Genomic DNA, 20,306 nt, shown 5'->3' with positions numbered 1-20,306 from the left:
AACTTTGTGTTCGTCAGCTCATTTTCTTGAATGTAACCAACATTAATTTATATGAAAAAAGTCACGCACTGTAGGTTAAATGATGCCTATTGACAACAGGCGAAGGGACTGCCGATGAAAAGTAGCTCTTACGCAAACTAAGCTATAAGCATTAATGTAGCCTGTCCCTTTTTAAAATATAGAATTTGAATTTAAAATACGAAAATGAAGCCAGTTTCCCCGTAATATTTTATTTTCCAACCCACACATTTGATGTGAATGGATGGCAAGGATTCCAACCGTATGCAGACTTGCTACGCCAAGCACACTTGTCCATTCTGCCGCTTTCTGATATCAATATGAGCCTCTATATTGGGTTATTGGTTTTCTCTGAAGGCCTATCATCACCGCGGCCTATTCCATCACGGGGAGACTGTACTGTGGAATGAGTCTGCGAGGGAATAAAAACGCTGATAAATGGCGGAGACAAAAAGCATAAATAATGCAGCCATCACAGACACCCGCGCAACACTGAGTCAAACTCCCACTTCAAGAAGAGACACACACACACATCTCCCCGGAGACGGTCCCAACGTAAGTGTCCTGTCTGACATCATCAGCGTCTGCCCAGGGCCTCACCTGCCACACACACAGAGATACACACACACAGAGAGATACACACACACACACACACACACACACAGCCACACACACACACACATACATAGACGTACACACACAAACACACACAGTCTCTATACACATGCAGTACTAAATTGACAAACTGGACTACTGTATGTAGTAGTACGCCTATATACTCCATTAACCGGGACTGAACTAGATAGATAGATAGATAGATAGATAGATAGATAGATAGATAGATAGATAGATAGATAGATAGATAGATAGATAGATAGATAGATAGATAGATAGATAGATAGATAGATAGATAGATAGATAGATAGATAGATAGATAGATAGATAGATAGATAGATAGATAGATAGATGGAATGCCTCCCTTCCAACAATATTTTTTCTCTTTTTATGACATTTTCAGACCTTGAATATCAAACCTAAATGTACCGTCTCTTACAAAGGAACACAGACGGCTTTTAAAATACAATTAGAATAGTTTTTCTCCACTCAAATTGCCATTCCATTTAAACTACACCCTTTATGTAAGGGCTCCCTACAGAGTAAACCCAAAGCTATTACTGCCAGCTATAGTCTAACAATGAGTTATATTCTGAGCATGACAGTCCAGAGTTTAAGTGAATATATCGGGGGCGAATATAAAATCAATATGCACAACTCTGCATAAGGGGCTTGGAGAGGGCCGTTAGCGTAGCACGTAGCACTAATTGCACCTATAGGGCCAATCTGTAATCAAAATGTGATCTGCACTCTCATTGAAATTCATTGGAAGTGGTCAAGTGGGTGTATAGCAATTTCATATTTCAGTTTTTCCATATTATTCCATTCATGTGTGCTTTTGAATATGTATTATTGTCGGAATGTGCAGCCATCTCAGGCTATGCCAAGTTCCTGCACAATATATTCAATATGAATCGCCCCCTTTACACATACAGTGGACTAGAAATACTATTAAAAATCATTGCAGATTATGAACTAGAGGTAAGGTTATAGGCAATACTACTGATGTTCACTATCCCAGGGGGGCTGTGGCGAAGTGGATAGGGTGGTGGACCCGCAACTAAAAGGTCGGTGGTTCGATCCCCCGTCTCCCCGCCACATGTCCAAGTGTCCCTGGGCAAAGAGACACTGAACCCTAAATGTCTCCTGATAGTTAGCCAGCACCCTGCGTGGTAGCTGCTGCTGCTATCGGTGTATGAATGTGTGCTCCAGTTGTAAGTCGCTTTGGATAAAAGCGTCTGCTAAATGACATGTAATGAAATGTTATTTAGTTTTACGATATCTAGAATACACATTCAAAATAAAAAAGATGAAAACTTTGGGGGAAAAACAGTGGACTAACTGAGTAATCTGAGAAATCCTATTCATTTTGTCTGATGTAAAGTCAACTCATGTATCAAATATGATACAGTAGGACATGTTACATACATCTAAAATCCCTCTTTTAAAGCCTTCTTGCATTATGTTGTTCTTGGGAGGAGAACAGACAACTGTAATAGACAGCGACCTTACGAAAATGTATTTACCCTAGAAGCAATGAACATTATCACTTCTACACACACACACACACACACACACACACACACACACACACACACACACACACACACAAACATTACTAAGTTTCCAGAGTCACTACATAGCCATTATGATCAGTGTAGACTATTTATGATAACACACACACACACACACACACACACAAACACACAGAGTAATCGTGGTCCATTTAACGATGGGCAACAAAGCAGTGGGCAGCACAATCCACACACAGTATCGAGTGTGCTTTAGACAGCGGGGCCATTTACTATGATATCTCTGCTGCTGGACCGGGCTGGTAATGAAACAATAAAAAAGTTGGGAGTAGATACACATAAGTCACGAATGAACACACACACACACACACACACACACACACACACACACACACACACGTATCGATAACGGCTAACGGTTTTATGAAAACAAAGTGCCGGCCTGACTGTAAAACAACTTAATTAAATAATGCCAAGCCATGCTATATTAATATAAAGATATGCCACGCTCTGCATAAATGAATTAATCAATAGAAAGAAAAATAACTGCCACACAAATATTATAATAATTGATCCTGGGTGATTCAGCAGCAGTCGCAGTGAGGTGGTTAGGGCTATAGGTCCAAGGGGCATTGCAAGATATTACCCAAGCATTAACAGTCCACACTGAAGGTCACACCATACTACATTAAATGACAAATGTCCTCTCTTGGACACCATACTTTGCCGGTTGAACTTTATTTTGGCTAGTTACAAAGACAATGACTTTCTTGCACTTTCCATCATCTTCTTTCTTACACACTCTTGCATTGCTGCGGGGGCTTTATAGCAACGACCAATCAGGGTGTAATAAAAACACGCTGTAACTGTCCAGCCCCTCCTAATAAAAAGTATATTCACACAACTGACACCAAACGGCTGGGTATTAAAGGGAGAGTTACAGTTAGGACGTAAAGACACAGTGTGTAGGTCCGAAGTATAATGCTAATGTAACTATGGCTCATAGATAGTGGTGACTATAAGCGGTTTCATTCAGTTTATTTGCCTCTACCTTCTTAACAATAAACACACGCACATATTGTACACACACATGCAGAGAAGTGGACATTTTTAAATCAGACAATAACAAAAAAGTGTTTTCAAGCACTGGTCAAAAAGATAGATTTTTGTCTATTTTGCCTCCATAACATGTCTTCTTTCATACAAAAAGGTTCAAAATGTACATTTAGGTGTTGATTTTACTAAACCTTGCCTGTTTGCGTCTGTATATTTCTCCTATACAACCATCTTTAACGGCCATTATCTCAAAGTTATTTTTTTTTCTATACTCTGAACCAAAAAATCGCAACTTCTAAAGCAGTTACATCAAATAAACGTTCCATAATCATTCTTAGCTCTGTTCTAAAGGTTATGACAGAAGGATTTGTTCAGTATGTTGTTAATCGTCTGATTTATGATACATTTTGTTCTTAAAAACATACCGAAAATGCATTTGTAAGACTAGTATTTTTTGATTTATGAAATGAAAAAAGGCTGTAAGAGCAGGAACTACTATTCATCTCCAGTTATCTTATCTTCTGACAAAAGACAGAGCATGCTACACCATCCTGTTATCTCCCCCGCACCACAGGGACAGAAAAAAAATAACATTTCTGTCAAATGGAAATTGATGGAGTGAGTCTAAAGTCTCTCTAAAAATATCCACATCCGATATGAAAAAAATATATATATATGTCTCAACAAAATGAAAATATTTTTCGCTTCTGAACACAAATATGTCCTCTGCCCTCACTACTCCTGTCCTTGTTGGGCACACAACTGTAGCGTTGCCTGACATAGCTCCAAGGCTGTGGGCTTTACTAGCACACACAGGGCCCTATGCACTGGAAAAAATAAAAAGGTTAGAATATTAGTTACTATAGTATATTTTTTTTAAATTCTAAGGCCAAGGAAAAACTGCCTACATTTTTTTTTAAAGATAATTTTTCGGCATTCTCAAGCTTTATTAGATGGTACAGAGCTGAAATGGGGAGAGAGAGAGAGAGAGAGAGAGAGAGAGAGAGAGGGGGGGGATGACCTGCAGTAAAGGTCCAGGGGTCGGGATTGAACCTGCGACAACTGCAAGGAAGGCCGGAGCCAATATGGTACGCGCTCTATCCACTACAACGCCACTGGAGCACCCAAAAAAACTGCCTACATTTGAGCCAAATTGCCAACTGATGATCTTCTGTTGAGATATCTTATCATTCTTATGAATTGAACATGTATCTTATGTTTAAAAACTTCTAATTTTGAGTCCTACATACTAATAATTTCAATGACAGTCATACCAACTAATTATCTGTCATAATAACAAACACATACAAGTTTAATGTTGGTTCAAATGTTGATTACAACACAAAACCTGTCACATTACATATCAATTATACATTTTCTCAATTAGTTGGCTCAAAATTGAGCAGTTTTCCTTCAAACTTTAGAGTTCTAGTTGGCCTCAAACATACAATATACAGTATCTAGTGCAGAAAGTTGACTTAAAAATGTTGGATTTCATAACGTATATATTTTTACAGTGTGCCACAGGCTGGCTATGGTTGAGTAAACATGGGGACAGTACTGGGAGTGTCCCATACGTCTCTCCCCCTAAGGGCTACATGCTGCACACTACTTGAACCCTGCTAGAGTTGAGTCATACAAAACACAGGAAAACAGTCATCCCTGTCAGACAACTGTAAGGAGTCAAAAAAAAAAAAAAAGTACAGGAAAGGTCAATACAGGTTCAGCATAAGAATAATGCCATGCTCAAATACAATATACGTATGTCATTTAGCAGACACTTTTATCCAAAGCGACTTACAACTGGAGCACACACATTCATACACTGATAGCAGCAGCTACCACGCATGATGCTTGCTAACTATCAGGAGACATTTTAGGGTTCAGTGTCTTGCTCAGGGACACTTGGACACATGGCGGGGAGATGGGGGATCGAACCACCAACCCTATAGTTGCGGGTCCACCCTATCCACAGGCCCCCCCCTCCCCTTATACAAATGAGAGCCCCTAAGAATAGCCCATATAGATTAATTATAAATTAAAAATATGTCTCTGAGAAATATATTCGGGACAGCTAGCAATGTCAACGGCCCAATTGGGAACTCACTTTTGCCCCTTTGTTCAACCACCCTGCGGGGTATACTACGAAGCAAACTCAACAGAGCCTGGCTCTCTTTTCTTGATCTGGTTCAACATAACACATACCCTCGCTCAGAGCTGACCCATACCACAAAGGCAGTTATCAACCTCTTATGTTGAACGAGGGTTTCAGCTTCAGGCTCTGTGCGTGTCCCCATGAAAGGGGGCGTTTGACCCGTCATTTGACTCTGCTTCCGCACAAAATGGAATGATCTTGTGCCGCTAACTTTACACACACGGACTGATTGCGAGCAGCTGAGTAAAAAAAAAAAAAAGAGCCAAAAAAAACAGAGAGCCGAAAAAGAACTTTTACTGCAGGAGAGAGTGGAATGCTGTCAGAAAATTATGGATTGATTCATTAATTTATTTTACAGATCGTTCTCGCAGTGCGTAACGTGACATTATAAAGCAAATAAAGGTTGAACTCGGATTTAAACACTACACCATTTAGCCTAATTGATAGTTACACTTAAGAATGTGATTTAGGTCTGTCCCCTAATGAATAGCATATGTGGAAAATCACTTTAGTTTTTTGGCCACACCAAAATTAATACAATTTTGATTTTGATTTAGGCTAATAGCCCTTTATTTGCATCTTGTACATACCAATAAAATAAATAGCCTAGATACAAAACCTGTAGTCTGTATTTTCTGGACAAATATGAATCTACTGTGAGAAGCTTAACCTGCGAGTCTGCAGCGATGTCCCAACTGTGACAGCTGTCACCTGTCACGTCCCAACTGTAATCGCTACTGATGAAAAGAAAGAAGCCTACAGTGAAATAATGTTGCAAACTGTGATTTCATAGAACGCTTCATTAAGAGCCAGTGTGTGTAGATCGCCAGGTAAAATCATTTGAGGTGAGAGCATGGCGCTGCATACAGTAGGTCTAGGCTATTTTACATTTTCTGCATCAATAACTGTATGCATGTGGCAAAAAGCCCCAGCGCGATGTGACAGTTCACTCTGCTGTAAGTCTAATGTCACGGCTTTGTTCAGTTCATTAACTTATTGATCAATAAGTTTACTGATTTAACTAGTTTACTCAGTGAGAATGTATCGCTCAGACAATATAGTCAGGTCCGCGGGATTTCTAAATGTGTAGTTTCCTTAAAGGGCAGCGCTCTAAGAGCCGAATTTAAGCTCAAACTCTGGAACAAAAACTGGTCTGGGCAGGTTAGCCATGCAGCCTCTGTTACCACGGTGATCTAGCCAGGTAGAAAGAGAGAGACCTTTCGTGATACTGAAAACTCTGGCTTTAGACTGCTTTAGACTCAACAGACCTCGCTCAGACCTTAATCTTGCTTTGTAGTATACCCCTCTGGTCTACTATGAGAAGAGGAGCTGTCCATGGTACTGAATATCTGGTCACAGCACATACAAAAATTATACTGTAAAATATGCCTTGTGTTGCCATTTTGCAATGAACACTGGCTACTGCAGCCCCCATATTAAAATATTTGCATGTTATCCACTGTTTGTTATATTATATGTTATTATGTCTTAGATCATAGTGAGTTTTCTATGATTTGTTGTTTGTCCCATTGTTGGAGTGAACCGTAGACATAAGAAATTCATTGCCAACAACTGCTCATGTATTTGTTATGCAGATGATAAATAAAAGGAACTTTGTAAAATTGAACTTTTGGTGAATAGGGATATGCCTTTAAGTAGACACCTGGGTATATTTGACCGGTTTTTCCTTATAGTTCGAGATCACAATTCAATAGCAGCTGGAACACTTCATGACATTGAGACTGAATGTGTTTGGTTTCAGACAGAGAGACAAAGAGACGCATGCTGCCTGAGTCCGACCTGAAATGTTCACCATTAATCAGACACTAACGGAGGCTTGGAGCAGGTCAGGGGATTTGTGTTTGCATGCAAGATAAAAACCAAATAGATTTGTCAGATTCCTCAAATCAAAATGTCTAGATTTTGTCGTATTCCCGATTCTCTGCTGAATGAATGCATTACAGAGACACTGTGTCCTACATTAACAAGCAACTATTGTGAGGGGAAAAAAAGGTTAAGCCACACATATAGACACATACATTTAAATAGATAGATAGATAGATAGATAGATAGATAGATAGATAGATAGATAGATAGATAGATAGATAGATAGATAGATAGATAGATAGATAGATAGATAGATAGATAGATAGATAGGGTCTGAATATGTGTATTTATCAATTAATTTCAATTCAATTCAATTCAAGGGAGCATGATGGATGGATAGATAGATAGATAGATAGATAGATAGATAGATAGTAGGGGTGTAACGGTACACAAAAGTCACGGTTCGGTACGTACCTCGGTTTTGAAGTCACGGTACGGTACAGTACGGTACGGTTCATAGTTAACGGAGAATGAACATCTTTAGCTGTCAGTAACTAGCTGACAGTAATATTTATTTATTTTGAATTGTTTTAGTTTTACAGTCTCTAGTATTTTCTCTCTGATGATGGCGTTTCCTCAGCGCAGTTTCCTTCCTGTTTTTAATGAATTTCTTATTTTGGGGTATGGATGGGTGGGAGGGGGAATGTTTTTGCATGTATGCATATCTCTGGGCGGGGGGTATGGGGGGGGAGTTGTATTAAGCACTTTGTGTTACATTTGATTCTATGAAAAGTGCTATATAAATAAAGTTTGATTGATTGATATAAATAAAATGCATAACAAATATAAAAATACTGCTGCAATTCTCCAATAAATAAAATACTTATTAAATACTAGTGTAGGTGCAGCATAAACTAAAATTGCAATGAAAAAATATAGTGTTAATGCTCAGCAGGCTCTGTAAGCTGGTGTAAACAAAGGGTATGTCATCTTTAAGGGTCTCTTTGAAAAAAATAAAATATTGCTGCAGCTCTCTTAAACTCTAAAGTGCTCTTATAAATATAAAAATTATCAAATAAAAGTGCTACTGCAGCATTAATTAAATGACAGCTTGTTTGTATTCAGTATAAAAAAGAAAATAATGTCTGGGTTTTGCCCAGCTCGTCTTTCTTCACAGTAATGGTGAGAGTAGCCAAACACCTGATGGTGCCTTTTCAAATGCTCATGCATGTTCGACGTGTTGCCTCCTACATAAGCGATCGCGGTGAAACAATAACCTGTGTGCCGACATTGTTCCACACGTCTATCTGTTTTCATAATTCACCTGGAATCCGAAATTATCCCTCAAACGGGATTTGAATGACAGGGGGATGCCTGCGCGCTCCGGTTTCCTGTTGCCTTTCGCCATGCAGTTCGCTCTCTGTTCGAAAGCACTGTATCATTTTGACTTGCACTACTCAGACACTGTAAAAGAGGGGGGACGCTGCTACTGCTAATAGTGATGCAAACGGAACACTAGAGCGGAGAGGTGTGTATCTCCTGCCCTGACCGCAGCTGGGAGGGACTGCTGCGTGAGGACTCGGCCGCCTGTCAGTGCTCTGGGACCGGGGGGAGTGGCCGTTGAGCACCCGCTGGCCGCTGCTCGTTTAGAAGTGTTAAGAGCGATACATGCTTTAGCGACAGCACAGAGTCTCCAAAAGTCACCAATAACACCAGAAAAAGTAGCTAGATTGGTCGCTGGTGGCTTTTTAAAAAAAAGAGTCGCCAGAGCGGTCTGAAAAGTCGCTGAATATAGCGGCTAAGTTGCTAACACTGCCTGACCCTCATGCTCACCATGGAGATAATAGACTCTCATTATCGCTGGCTGCTACTGCGCACGTGCGAGCTGAGCCGCAGGCTAAATGGCCCGGGGGGAACTCCGACCACAAGTTTTAAGTTCCACACCGCAAAACAAGCCTGTAAATTCGCCATAACGCTATGTACGCCACATACGGACCGCGGTCCACCTCTGTAACACCAAATACGTGCCTGTACCGTCACGGTACGGTACAAATACGTGTACCGTTACACCCCTAATAGATAGATAGATAGATAGATAGATAGATAGATAGATAGATAGATAGATAGATAGATAGATAGATAGATAGATAGATAGATAGATAGATAGATAGATAGATAGATAGATAGATAGATACTTTATTGACTAAAACATTTGTAAATGATACTCACCTTTATTAAAATTTCCTTTTAGCTTTTCAGCAGTTGCATGGCTGTGAAAAAAGAGAAGAAATAAGAAATGAAAAATTGAGATCAAAATATTGTCATTCAAGGCATGTTTGAATACATCTGCCAATGTGTCAACTGTTCGTACATTTGCATCTTAAAAAAATATATATATATTATAGAATTAAATATACTTTGTTGACCTTTTATTTACACTATATTGAAATAATACATGTTATGGAAGCAACATGCCCAACACGCTTAAAATTGGCAAATGCTTGAAAAAACCCTGATCCTACTTTAAAGTGGTCATGTCAACATCAACTTGACTTCCCATGTCTATTGTGTCATGGACCAAAGCATTTCACACACACACACACACACACACACACACACACACACACACACACACACACACACACACACACACACACACACACACACACACACACACACACACACACACACACACACACACACACACACACACACACACACACACACACACACACACACACACCCACCCCATTCTCCTCTGTCTCTGTGCACCAACCTTGCCATGGCTAACAGCAAGCAGAGGGCACAGTGCTTTATTTAATTAGCCACAGCAGCGGAGTGCTCATGTGGAACCAAACAGCCCGGGCAGATTGGGCCAGTGAGATGGATAGGCAGCCGCCCACCGGGACAACACTGTGCTGCCACACGAGCCCACATTACATGACAGAAGGGGGAATGGGGGTGGGGGGGTGTGTGTGTGGGGGGGGGGGGGGGGGGTGTGTGAGTGAGTGAGTGAGTGAGTGAGTGAGTGAGTGAGTGAGTGAGTGAGTGAGTGAGTGCGTGAGTGAGTGAGTGAGTGAGTGAGTGAGTGGGTCAGAGAGAGATAGATAGAGAGAGATAGAGAGAGTGTGTGTGTGCGTGTGTGTGTGTGTGTGTGTGTGTGTGTGTGTGTGTGTGTGTGTGTGTGTGTGTGTTGGAGCTGATGTAATGGCATCTGTAAAGGGGGATTCATCCCAGTAAAGGCAGAAGTACCTACAGTATGTCCTCTCACAAAAGCACTCTTTACACCGGCATGGTCATTGTAAAGTCATTACCAAGTGTTTAGATTAATTACATCAAACAATATATTTACAAATGTAATGGAAGACAGCACAGTAAAATGGCTATTATTAATGTCATCATGACTTGTGGATATTATCTCTACGTTTGGTTGTCGTTTTAATGCAACCTTTTTCAAATGTGTGACAAGGGGTGCTTTCAACGGTAGGGGTGCTTAATACAGCACAACAGTCAACAACAAAAATACATAGAATAATGGATTGGATTTATATAGCGCTTTTCAAGGCACTCAAAGACACTTTACAGGGTTCCATTCATTCACACACAGTCATACTGGTGGTGGTAAACTACCATAGTAGCCACAGCTGCCCTGGGGCAGACTGACGGAAGCGTGGCTGCCATTCAGCGCCTACGGCCCCTCCGACCAGCACCTCAAACATACAGCAGTCATACACATTCACACGAGGCAAGGTGGGTGAAGTGTCTTGCCCAGGGACACAACAACCATGACATAGGTGGCAGAGCGGGGATCGAACCGCCAACCCTTGGATCATTGGCCAACCCGCCGCCCTAGAAAAGGGGTGTTTCGGTGGTGTAGTGGATAGAGCGCGTACCATATTGGCTCCGGGCCTTCGTTGCAGTGGTCGTGGGTTCAAATCCGACCCGTGGACCTTCGCTACAGGTCAACCCCCCTCTCTATCTCTGTCTCCCCATTTCAACTCTGTACTATCTAATAAAGCTTGAAAATTCAAAAAAAAAAATTATCTTTGGAAATACATGAAAAAACTTAACTATGTGTATATAACTTGAGAATTCAGTGTGAAACCCACATATGATTTATGTGATAGGAGGTAATAACTCCACTTATTATCCAAATAGTGTTACTTGGCCTTCAACACCGAAACGGCCTCTCTCTGGGTTCACCCTTGGAGAAAAGGCTATTAGTAAACATGTAGCTGAGAAGTGTATGGTGCTAAAGCAGCAAGGAGCAGTAGAGTGCAGTGCTTGAATAATAGTGTGCACAGCCACTGAAGCAATGGTGTGGATGTAGCGCCTTTAATTAGCGCTCTTGAAGTTATCCAGTGACCCACATCTAATAATGAAGGCAACATGAATGTTCTATTTACATATCTTTAGTCAGTAATGTGTGGCCGTCGGGAGAGAGCACAGTAGGGCTGAGTGTGTGTGTGTGTGTGTGTGGTGCCGGTGAGAAGAGAGAGAGAGGGGGGAGAGGCAGAGGTAGAGAGAGAGAGAGAGAGAGAGAGAAAGGGGGATACAGAAGGAGAGAGTAGAGAGAGAAAAAGAGGGATAGAGAGAAAGATAGAGAGAGAGAGATAGAGAGAGAGAGAGTCAGACAGACAGCGAGAGACAGAGAGAGAAACAGACATAGAGAGTGAGAAAGAGGGATGGAGAGAGACAGAGAGAGAAAGAGCGATGGATATGGAGAGAGATAGAAAGGGAGAGGGAGAAGGAGGGAGAGAGAGAGAGCGAGCGAGAGAGAGAGAGAGAGAGACGGATAGAGAGAGAGGGAGAGGGAGAGAGAGGGCATGTCAGGGAGAGGCGCCTAGGGCTGCTTTCAAACCGCCCTCTCAATTCCAACAGTAGAATGGTGTGTTACTGACCTGCAGGTCTGTCACACTGGCTCATGTCACAGGAATACTGTACTGTATGTAACTTTTTTAATAAGCCTCGGTCTGGTAATGACGGGTGTTCCAAGAATAATTTTTTTTTTCCCTTCCATTTTGTCATTGTAACCACCTGCAAACTATTCTTAGATTGGGCCTGTGCATTTATTTCATGTGGATGAGGTTTATCTTTGGTTTTAGACTCTTTTACATTTAGAACATGGCCTAGGAATAACAATATGTAACAAGACCAAATTTATAATATTAATTTCTTTACTCTTTATTGGTTGTTTGCAGTTACGCAGTTACCTACAATGCACTGTCTATGGCCAATTTGACTATGTATGGTGGATTATATTCCCCGTGGCAATACCAACAAGTATGTAACATACTATATGTACAGCCATACTATATTAGGTGATATAGTTGCTCCTCCTGCTAAAAGGTGTATTTCTTTCTTTCTTTCTTTCTTTCTTTCTTTCTTTCTTTCTTTCTTTCTTTCTTTCTTTCTTTCCTTCCTTCCTTCCATCCATCCATCCTTCTTTCTTTCTTTCTTTCTTTCTTTCTTTCTTTCTTTCTTTCTTTCTTTCTTTCTTTCTTTCTTTCTTTCTTTCTTTCTTTCTTTCTTTCCTTCTTGCTGCTATATTTGAATAACTCAATACACAGGGACAGAGGGACAGAGGGGGAGATATAATAAGCCCGGAGGTGACTTTGCCTGTTGGTACAGCTGTCCTTGTTTCAGCCTGTCTGCTTAGAAGTCACCTTTACTCAGCCTTTAGCTAGCTAGCTTCTTTAAAACCACAACACAACATTAAGGGTGATGAGCTCTCGGGCTTGAGGCTTTAATACGATTTTAGCAGCTGCTGTCATCCATCTTTGAGTGGTGGCCCTGGGTGGGGCATTCTCCAGCTTTATAAGGGCGTGTGTGTGTGTGTGTGTGTGTGTGTGTGTGTGTGTGTGTGTGTGTGTGTGTGTGTGTGTGTGTGTGTGTTGGACCTTGGTGCACTTAAGAAGGGTTAATACAAATTATTTCTCGCATGGAGCTTACTTTGCAGAGGGGCGTTTCAAATTGTTCTTTTCCGGACATATTCTTTTTGTACAGACAGACAGACAGACAGACACACACACACACACACACACACACACACACACACACACACACACACACACAAACACACAGACACACAGACACACACAAACACACACACACACACACACACACACACACACACACACACACACACACACACACACACACACACACACACACACACACACACACAAATAAACAACCACTCACTCACACACACACACACACTGACACAGACACACCGCACCCCTCCCACTGTATTGAGAATGTATGAAATAACTGGGTCAATGCTGGCTGACTAAAACGCTCTCTCTTGCAGATGTCTTGTTGCTAAGGCCGGAGCTCCTTGGAGTCCGGGGGTTTAAGAGGGGAGACAGGGGCGAGTGCACACAAGCTAAAGCCAGCTTCTGACAGCAGGAGAAGCTGCACTTGCGTGACTGCAGCCCCCTCTAAACAGCACATCATGCCCAGATTACTGAACACATTTCAGGGAGGAAGTTGGGGGGGGACGCAAAGGGGTAAGGCGCGCAAGAGCTGTAGGCTATAGCTACGCGTCGCACACCGCCACATGTGCAGGGAGATTAGTGCGTAGAGAAGTTATTCCCCCCTGTGTGGATTAAGTATGTCCCTTTGCACACATGAGTAAACCTGTACGTGTGTAAGAAGGCACAGGCGGAGATTTTGGGTAATGGGGGCTGGGGAGTTTGATGCAATATGTCCTCAATATTTAGAAGAGGTAAAAGTGTACCCCTCAAAAAAAGCATGAAAGACAACAGCCTTCTAACAGAAAGGGTTACAAATAATTTCAAGGGGTGAAACCATTTATAAATACTTCTAACATGTAACTATATGTTTCCCAATGATTTCAGACACCCCTAAAGTGGGCCGTAACATTTTAACCTTGGCAACCTCCACGTGTTGCATAGGCTCCAGTCCTGACAAGCCAAGGCAATTCAGACATCGTAGTAATGTAAGTACGGTAGCTAGTTAGCTAGCTTGATGAGCTCAATAAGCTTCAACTTCTTACCTTTAGGGTTGCTGAATTAGCTTGTACCAAGCGTGTATAGATGAATGCCAACTGAACATTGTATCCAACGTGTATAACATTTGCTTCAAGTTAACGTTAACTAGCTATAGCTCATGTTTTCCTATAGCTAACAACATGATAGCTGATAGCACACCATTTCAATTTCCAGTGTTGGCCTTGGCATTTCATTACCAATTTAAGATGTCATGTTAGTTAACACATGTGCTCAGTAAATTAGACACTCAACATCTTCCAGGTGAGGACCCCCAGAGCCCCACACTTTGCATAATGTTTCCCCCTCAATGTTGTAACGAGACCTACGCCCTTGTCTAAAGAGCTTGCTGTTGGCTGTAGCACCTGCAAAACAAATCCCCACTTTGCGCTCCACTGTTTGTTAAACATTGCTTGCCTCTGCTGTAACAAGGCAACAAAAGGGGCTCCTATACCCCACTGCAAATGAATGAGCACCGGGTCCCTAGTTATCACTGGGTTATTGTTTGGAATCAGGCTGTGCTTTTGAATGGGGAGGCGGCGGTGCACGCTCTCTCCTTTTGGACAGCTCATTAAGATAACACACAAACCGTGGCTCCCCGTCATCCAGGGTGTATTAAAGTGGGGCTCATTTCAGCTCCTTTGTCTCACGCATGGAACCTCTGCCTTTTGTCAGTGTGATCGGAGCCAGATGGCAACACAAAGCTGGGGCTGTCTGGAGTGTTTACACAGCCATCTCAGGAGGCAGGGCCATTAGCTTAACTTCACTAGCTCCACTATACAGAAACACACACACACTCACGCATGTACGCACGCACGCACAACACACACACACACACACAAGCAAGCACACACACACACACACACACACACACACACACACACACAAATACCGCCTACTACGTCCACCTGGAAGCCCATTTCCCCAATGCCTCGTTTCCGCCGAGTAGAGCGTGCCGGGTCGGAGCGGTTCGGTCCGGTTATTTTGGCTTTCCATTTGCCTATTTTCGGTATTCCTCCGTTAGGTAACCAGCCGCTTGAAAGGGTGCCGAAAAGGCGTAGCTACACACTGCCGTCCGTTGATTGGTCGAAAGAATCATTTCAAAAACTAGAGACCGCTGGCTTGACCACAGTTTTTCCACAGCCCGATAGTTTGACCCATATTCTGGCGGCGGCTATCGCAGTCCAGCCTAAACCCCTGCCCTACCAGTAAGGGTAGGGTCGGCGGTGGAAACCCCACCGAGATTCTTAAAAGCGAGCTGTCCCGCTCTGAGCCGCTCCGACCCGCTCTACTCGGTGGAAACGAGGCCCAAGGGTATTGGGAATGTACAGGGCCCTACCTGGCTACCAGCAGCCACCAGTAGAGGGTTATTTGGTTGATACCAACCATTTGTAATGTAGAAATTGGAAGATGTAAACACTGAATTGAGAAAACACTTAAGCCTTGTTTCAACTGAGTGGTGTGGTTCGGTGTGGTGCGGTTCAACATGCATTTATTTGCAACACACACAACACACACACACACACACACACACACACACACACACACACACACACACACACACACACACACACACACACACACACACACACACACACACACACACACACACACACACAAGTTGGAAAGGGTACCAAAATAAACAAACCGTCCCGCACTTACTTTTTTTCTTACTCTTTTGTTATGGGACCAAGCTTCCCCAAAGGTCCCTATTTTTAAAGTGGGAAACACGTAGAATGTTCATGCTATACCTATTTTATTCTCTACGTCAAGACTTTTCCAACAATATATTCGGTTCATCTGTACGAAAAACTTTTTCAATGTAATTTAAAAAAATGTTGGGTGTCCCACAGGAGTACAGTCAGCCTAACCCAGTTCCACTCCCCTTTGCCCTGGGCCCGTTAGCTAAAGCTGAACTATTAAGTAGCACTAGCTGACCCCACTCCTAGCTGCACAGATCTCTCTGAAACATTCATGAGAAAGGTATTAGAGTATAAAAAGTAATTGTCCACACACACACACACACACACACACACACACACACACACACACACACATACTCTCTCACACACACACACACACACACACACACACACACACCCACTCTCTCTCACACACACACACACACTCTCTCCTTCACCTCCCAGCTTATTAAAATCACATGGTATTAACTTTGCCGTTTCGCTGAAAGGCTAAATAATTCAATCAGACTAAAGAAGGGAGTCAAATGAATAACTTCTAATGACATTACAGTAACGCCTGAGGGAGAAAGCGTTCAGAGCCGTGCTGGGTCTATGGTCGCTTTAAGGCCGAGCCGGGGCACGGCTCTGCTGCTTGCTAATCGGCTCAATTCATTCTAGACTCTCTGGATGATTTTTTTAAAACTAAGCAAAAAATTTCACATCACTCCGAATCACAGAGAAAATGAAACGATAATAGAAGCATTTTGTCCATGGTTCGACAGCGTTACTGTAAAGCCAGAGACGAGTCCTCCTCAGCAAAACCTTTAACTTTTCTTTCAGATGTAAAGTGAGAGAAATCGGCTGAATATCTGTGATTTGTAACTGAATGGGTATTGTACCATAGTCTGTGTGAAATGAATACTCTATTCTGATTGGCTGGAGAACATTCCATTGGTGTAGTAGATTAACCCCTGATGTATGGACACCTAGATGGAACTCCTACAGTGGGTCTTAAGAGTTATATGAGAAGAGTGATATCACTTTGCTGTCTGTATAATATAAAGGTACAGTGTGTAGATAAGGTGTGTCTGGGCGAAATCAAAATGGTGAGATTCTAGATTGCAATACTCCCTTGATAACCCGTCCCGTTTGGAGAATTTACAGAAGCTATGGTGGCCTTCAAGGACAACAAGCTAGTTACTAAAGACGGCATCATCCACCACTGCCTCAAGTCTTTCCACAATATCAAGTGATGAGGTGAAGATGTATTCAGTTATTTATTCTAGGATTTTATTTTTGGTCTTCCAACAGATGCATTTCCTGTGGACACCCACTGCAACTCTAGAGACATGTCGGGGCAACATGGCGGGGGGCACCTTAACATAAAAGTCTAATTCTAAGGTAATTCAAAAAAATTACTTTTATTTTCAAGCAAAAATTAATATTTTATTAAATTTCTACCAAAAAATGCCTATGCCCTTTACACACTACGCCTTTAAGCTATATAACTAGTAGCTTGTTCATATCTTTAGCTAAAAGGTCAGGTCTCAAAATCTGCTTCCAGCACCTTTTTAAAGCTCAAAACATAACACTGTAGCCCGATGCTATTTCTCATGTGTTACAGCAACAGAAACCAGCACTGTCATTGTTTCGCGTGTCAGTATACTGAATACGCTGACATTAAAATGTAGCTTAAAGCCCCACTCTACCTTAGCACAACCTCACAGGGCCGCTGGCGTGGCTGTAACAGTCTTTACTCTAACACACACACACACACACACACACACACACACACACACACACACACACACACACACACACACACAGCCACACACACATCTCTATTTCCCTGTCTAAAAGGTTTCGGCTTTGAACAATTTGTGAAATGTCTCTTTACCGAGCTAGGGGCAACATTTTCTAAATATGGAACTCATAGCTCCCTCCTTCAGGGCATTTTGCCTTTTGTCGAGCGATTCAAACTAACTGCCATTTGAAAACAATAGTGTCTCGCCATAGCTCAGTGCCACAGGTGATATCTGTATATTTTGCAGGATATGTCATCATAAAAAAATTCAAAAAGCAACTTATTCCAAGTGACACCAATAATAGCCGAGGCTCCGTTGCCAGAGCCCAAATCAATCTGGCTCGGTAAACAGGATCATTAGTGTGCGGGACACGGGCGGCAGCTACTGTTGTTGCTGCAATTTTGTGAAACCTGTGACACTTTGTGGAACTTGTTGTACATTCAATTTATAGACAAGAGAGATTTCACTGTTATAGCCTGAGCTTTAGGAGGGGAAGGTATAATGTGAAACAGCTTGTTGGCATCACTAAATTAGCACAAAGACGCACACACAGACATACACAAGCACGCATACACACACACACACACCTACTGAAACACACACAAGTACGCACACATGCACATGCGCACGCACACACACACACACACACACAGACACACACACACACACGCACACACACACGCACAGGCACACACACACACACACACACACACACACACACACACACACACACACACACACACACACACACACACACACACACACACACACACACACACACACACACACACACACACACACACACACACACACACACACACACACACACAGTGGAAGAGCTATGCCACCGGGTTGCTGTGTACTGTGTTGAATGGATTATGTGCCTCTCATTTCTCTCGTGCGACCATGCTTCATCAGCTCACTCACACTTCAGTAATCAAATTTAACATTCGGTGACTTGTTCCGTTGGGTCCCTACCATCCTGCCACCTGGACGTGTGTTTTTAAGGGAGACAGACTTAACCGCGGGGGATTTTTATGTCATTTGAAGTTTTTGGAACTTTTTAGTAATTTGTGCATGTGTAAATAATCACAGTAACAGCTCTGACATGAGTTGTTTGGCTATTTTGCTTCCATAACATGTCTTCATTCATACCAATGTACATACAGGATCCAACATGCGCATTAAAGTGTTTATTTGACTATATGGATAGATACATATACGTTTTCTAGATAGATACGTTTTTTTGAACCGGTGTGAATGTGCTTACCTGTCTTTGACTCCTCTTCTTCCAGCTCGCGGGCCTCCTCTGCTGTTGGGAAAGACAAAGGAGCCATTGTTAGTGATGATAGCCAAAGTACAAAGGCACAGACACGCACAGACACACACACACAGACACACACACACACACACACACACACACACACACACACACACACACACACACACACACACACACACACAGTCACTTTGTAATGACATAGCTACACACACACAGAATCATACCAGCCCTTAACCTCTTATCCCAGGCCCTTTGCACAAAGACAGTAATCACATTAGGCTTTAGCTGCTGGCTCTCTCAAAACCCCACTGTCAACAGAGTTACAGAGGCAACCCACTGATGGCTGTCACACTTACAGACACATGGTACACACACACACACACACACACACACACACACACACACACACACACACACACACACACACACACACACACACACACACACACACTCACACCGTCCTAATGATGGTGAAACAAGGCAGCAGTGGAAAGACATGGTTTAAACATCAGATTCATTGGTGCATAAAGAAGAAACTTGCAAGCATCTACCAAAACACACACACGGTCACACACACACACACACACACACACACACACACACACACACGGTCACAAACAAACACACACACACACACACACACACACACACACGCTCTTTCTTAAAATAGATTCGGTGTATCCAAGTGATATCAATTATTTCTCATAATTTTCATTCCATTCTGGCTTAGGCAACGAGATCCACCATTGAAAGTCTGACACGTGAGATCCGACTGATAATTAAACACAAATTAAATGTCAAGCTATAGTGCAATTCATTTTGTTTGTACAGTTTTATTCTCGTCCGTTTGCTTGAATTCTTCCGTGACATTGACAGCAGCGTATTTAATCCTCGAGGGAAATTAAGCAGAAACTCTGAACTGCTATTATCAATACAGCTGCAGAAACATGCTGAGTGCAAAGCAGCCAGTATGTGAACAAGTCCTCCCACGCAACATTCACCAGTTTATCTGGTTATATTGAACTTTGAATTGGGGTTCTGTAAGATGAAATAGCACTGCATCAAATCAAATGTTCTTTTTTTTTAAATAGCCCAATATCGAAAATAGTCATATCAGTGAGCTTACCAATTTTTTATTTTTTAAACCTTTAGTAATACTCGAGAGATCAATTGAGCGGTGACCCTCTTTTGCAATGATGTAGAGTCACATAAATGCAAAGCAAAAACAACAATACACAATCTACTATGCAAATACATCAAATACAACCAGTTGATGAAGAGAAAAAACAACTATTGATACATTCACACAGAGATGTGGAAT

General features: G+C 42.1%; 1 protein-coding gene across 2 annotated transcripts in view; it reads right to left on the bottom strand.

Moving 5' to 3' along the window:
• Positions 1-20,306, bottom strand: part of cd276 (CD276 molecule) — a 125,847-nt gene that overhangs the window by 16,595 nt on the left and 88,946 nt on the right. The window contains exons 8-9 of one of the 2 annotated variants that reach the window (XM_080033284.1): positions 18,974-19,015; positions 9,433-9,473 (exon numbers count right to left, since the gene is read on the bottom strand). In XM_080033284.1, coding sequence (XP_079889410.1) covers positions 9,451-9,473; positions 18,974-19,015 — 65 coding nt within the window. In that variant the 3' untranslated portion in view covers positions 9,433-9,450. The remainder of the gene's footprint in view (positions 1-9,432; positions 9,474-18,973; positions 19,016-20,306) is intronic. The other variant, XM_080033285.1, reaches the window with a different exon arrangement.

The sequence above is a fragment of the Ammodytes marinus genome (assembly GCF_949987685.1).
Source record: "Ammodytes marinus genome assembly, chromosome: 1".
NCBI lineage: Eukaryota > Metazoa > Chordata > Actinopteri > Uranoscopiformes > Ammodytidae > Ammodytes > Ammodytes marinus.
Note: the sequence above shows the minus strand (reverse complement) of the source record. Positions and strands in the feature narration are given on the sequence as shown.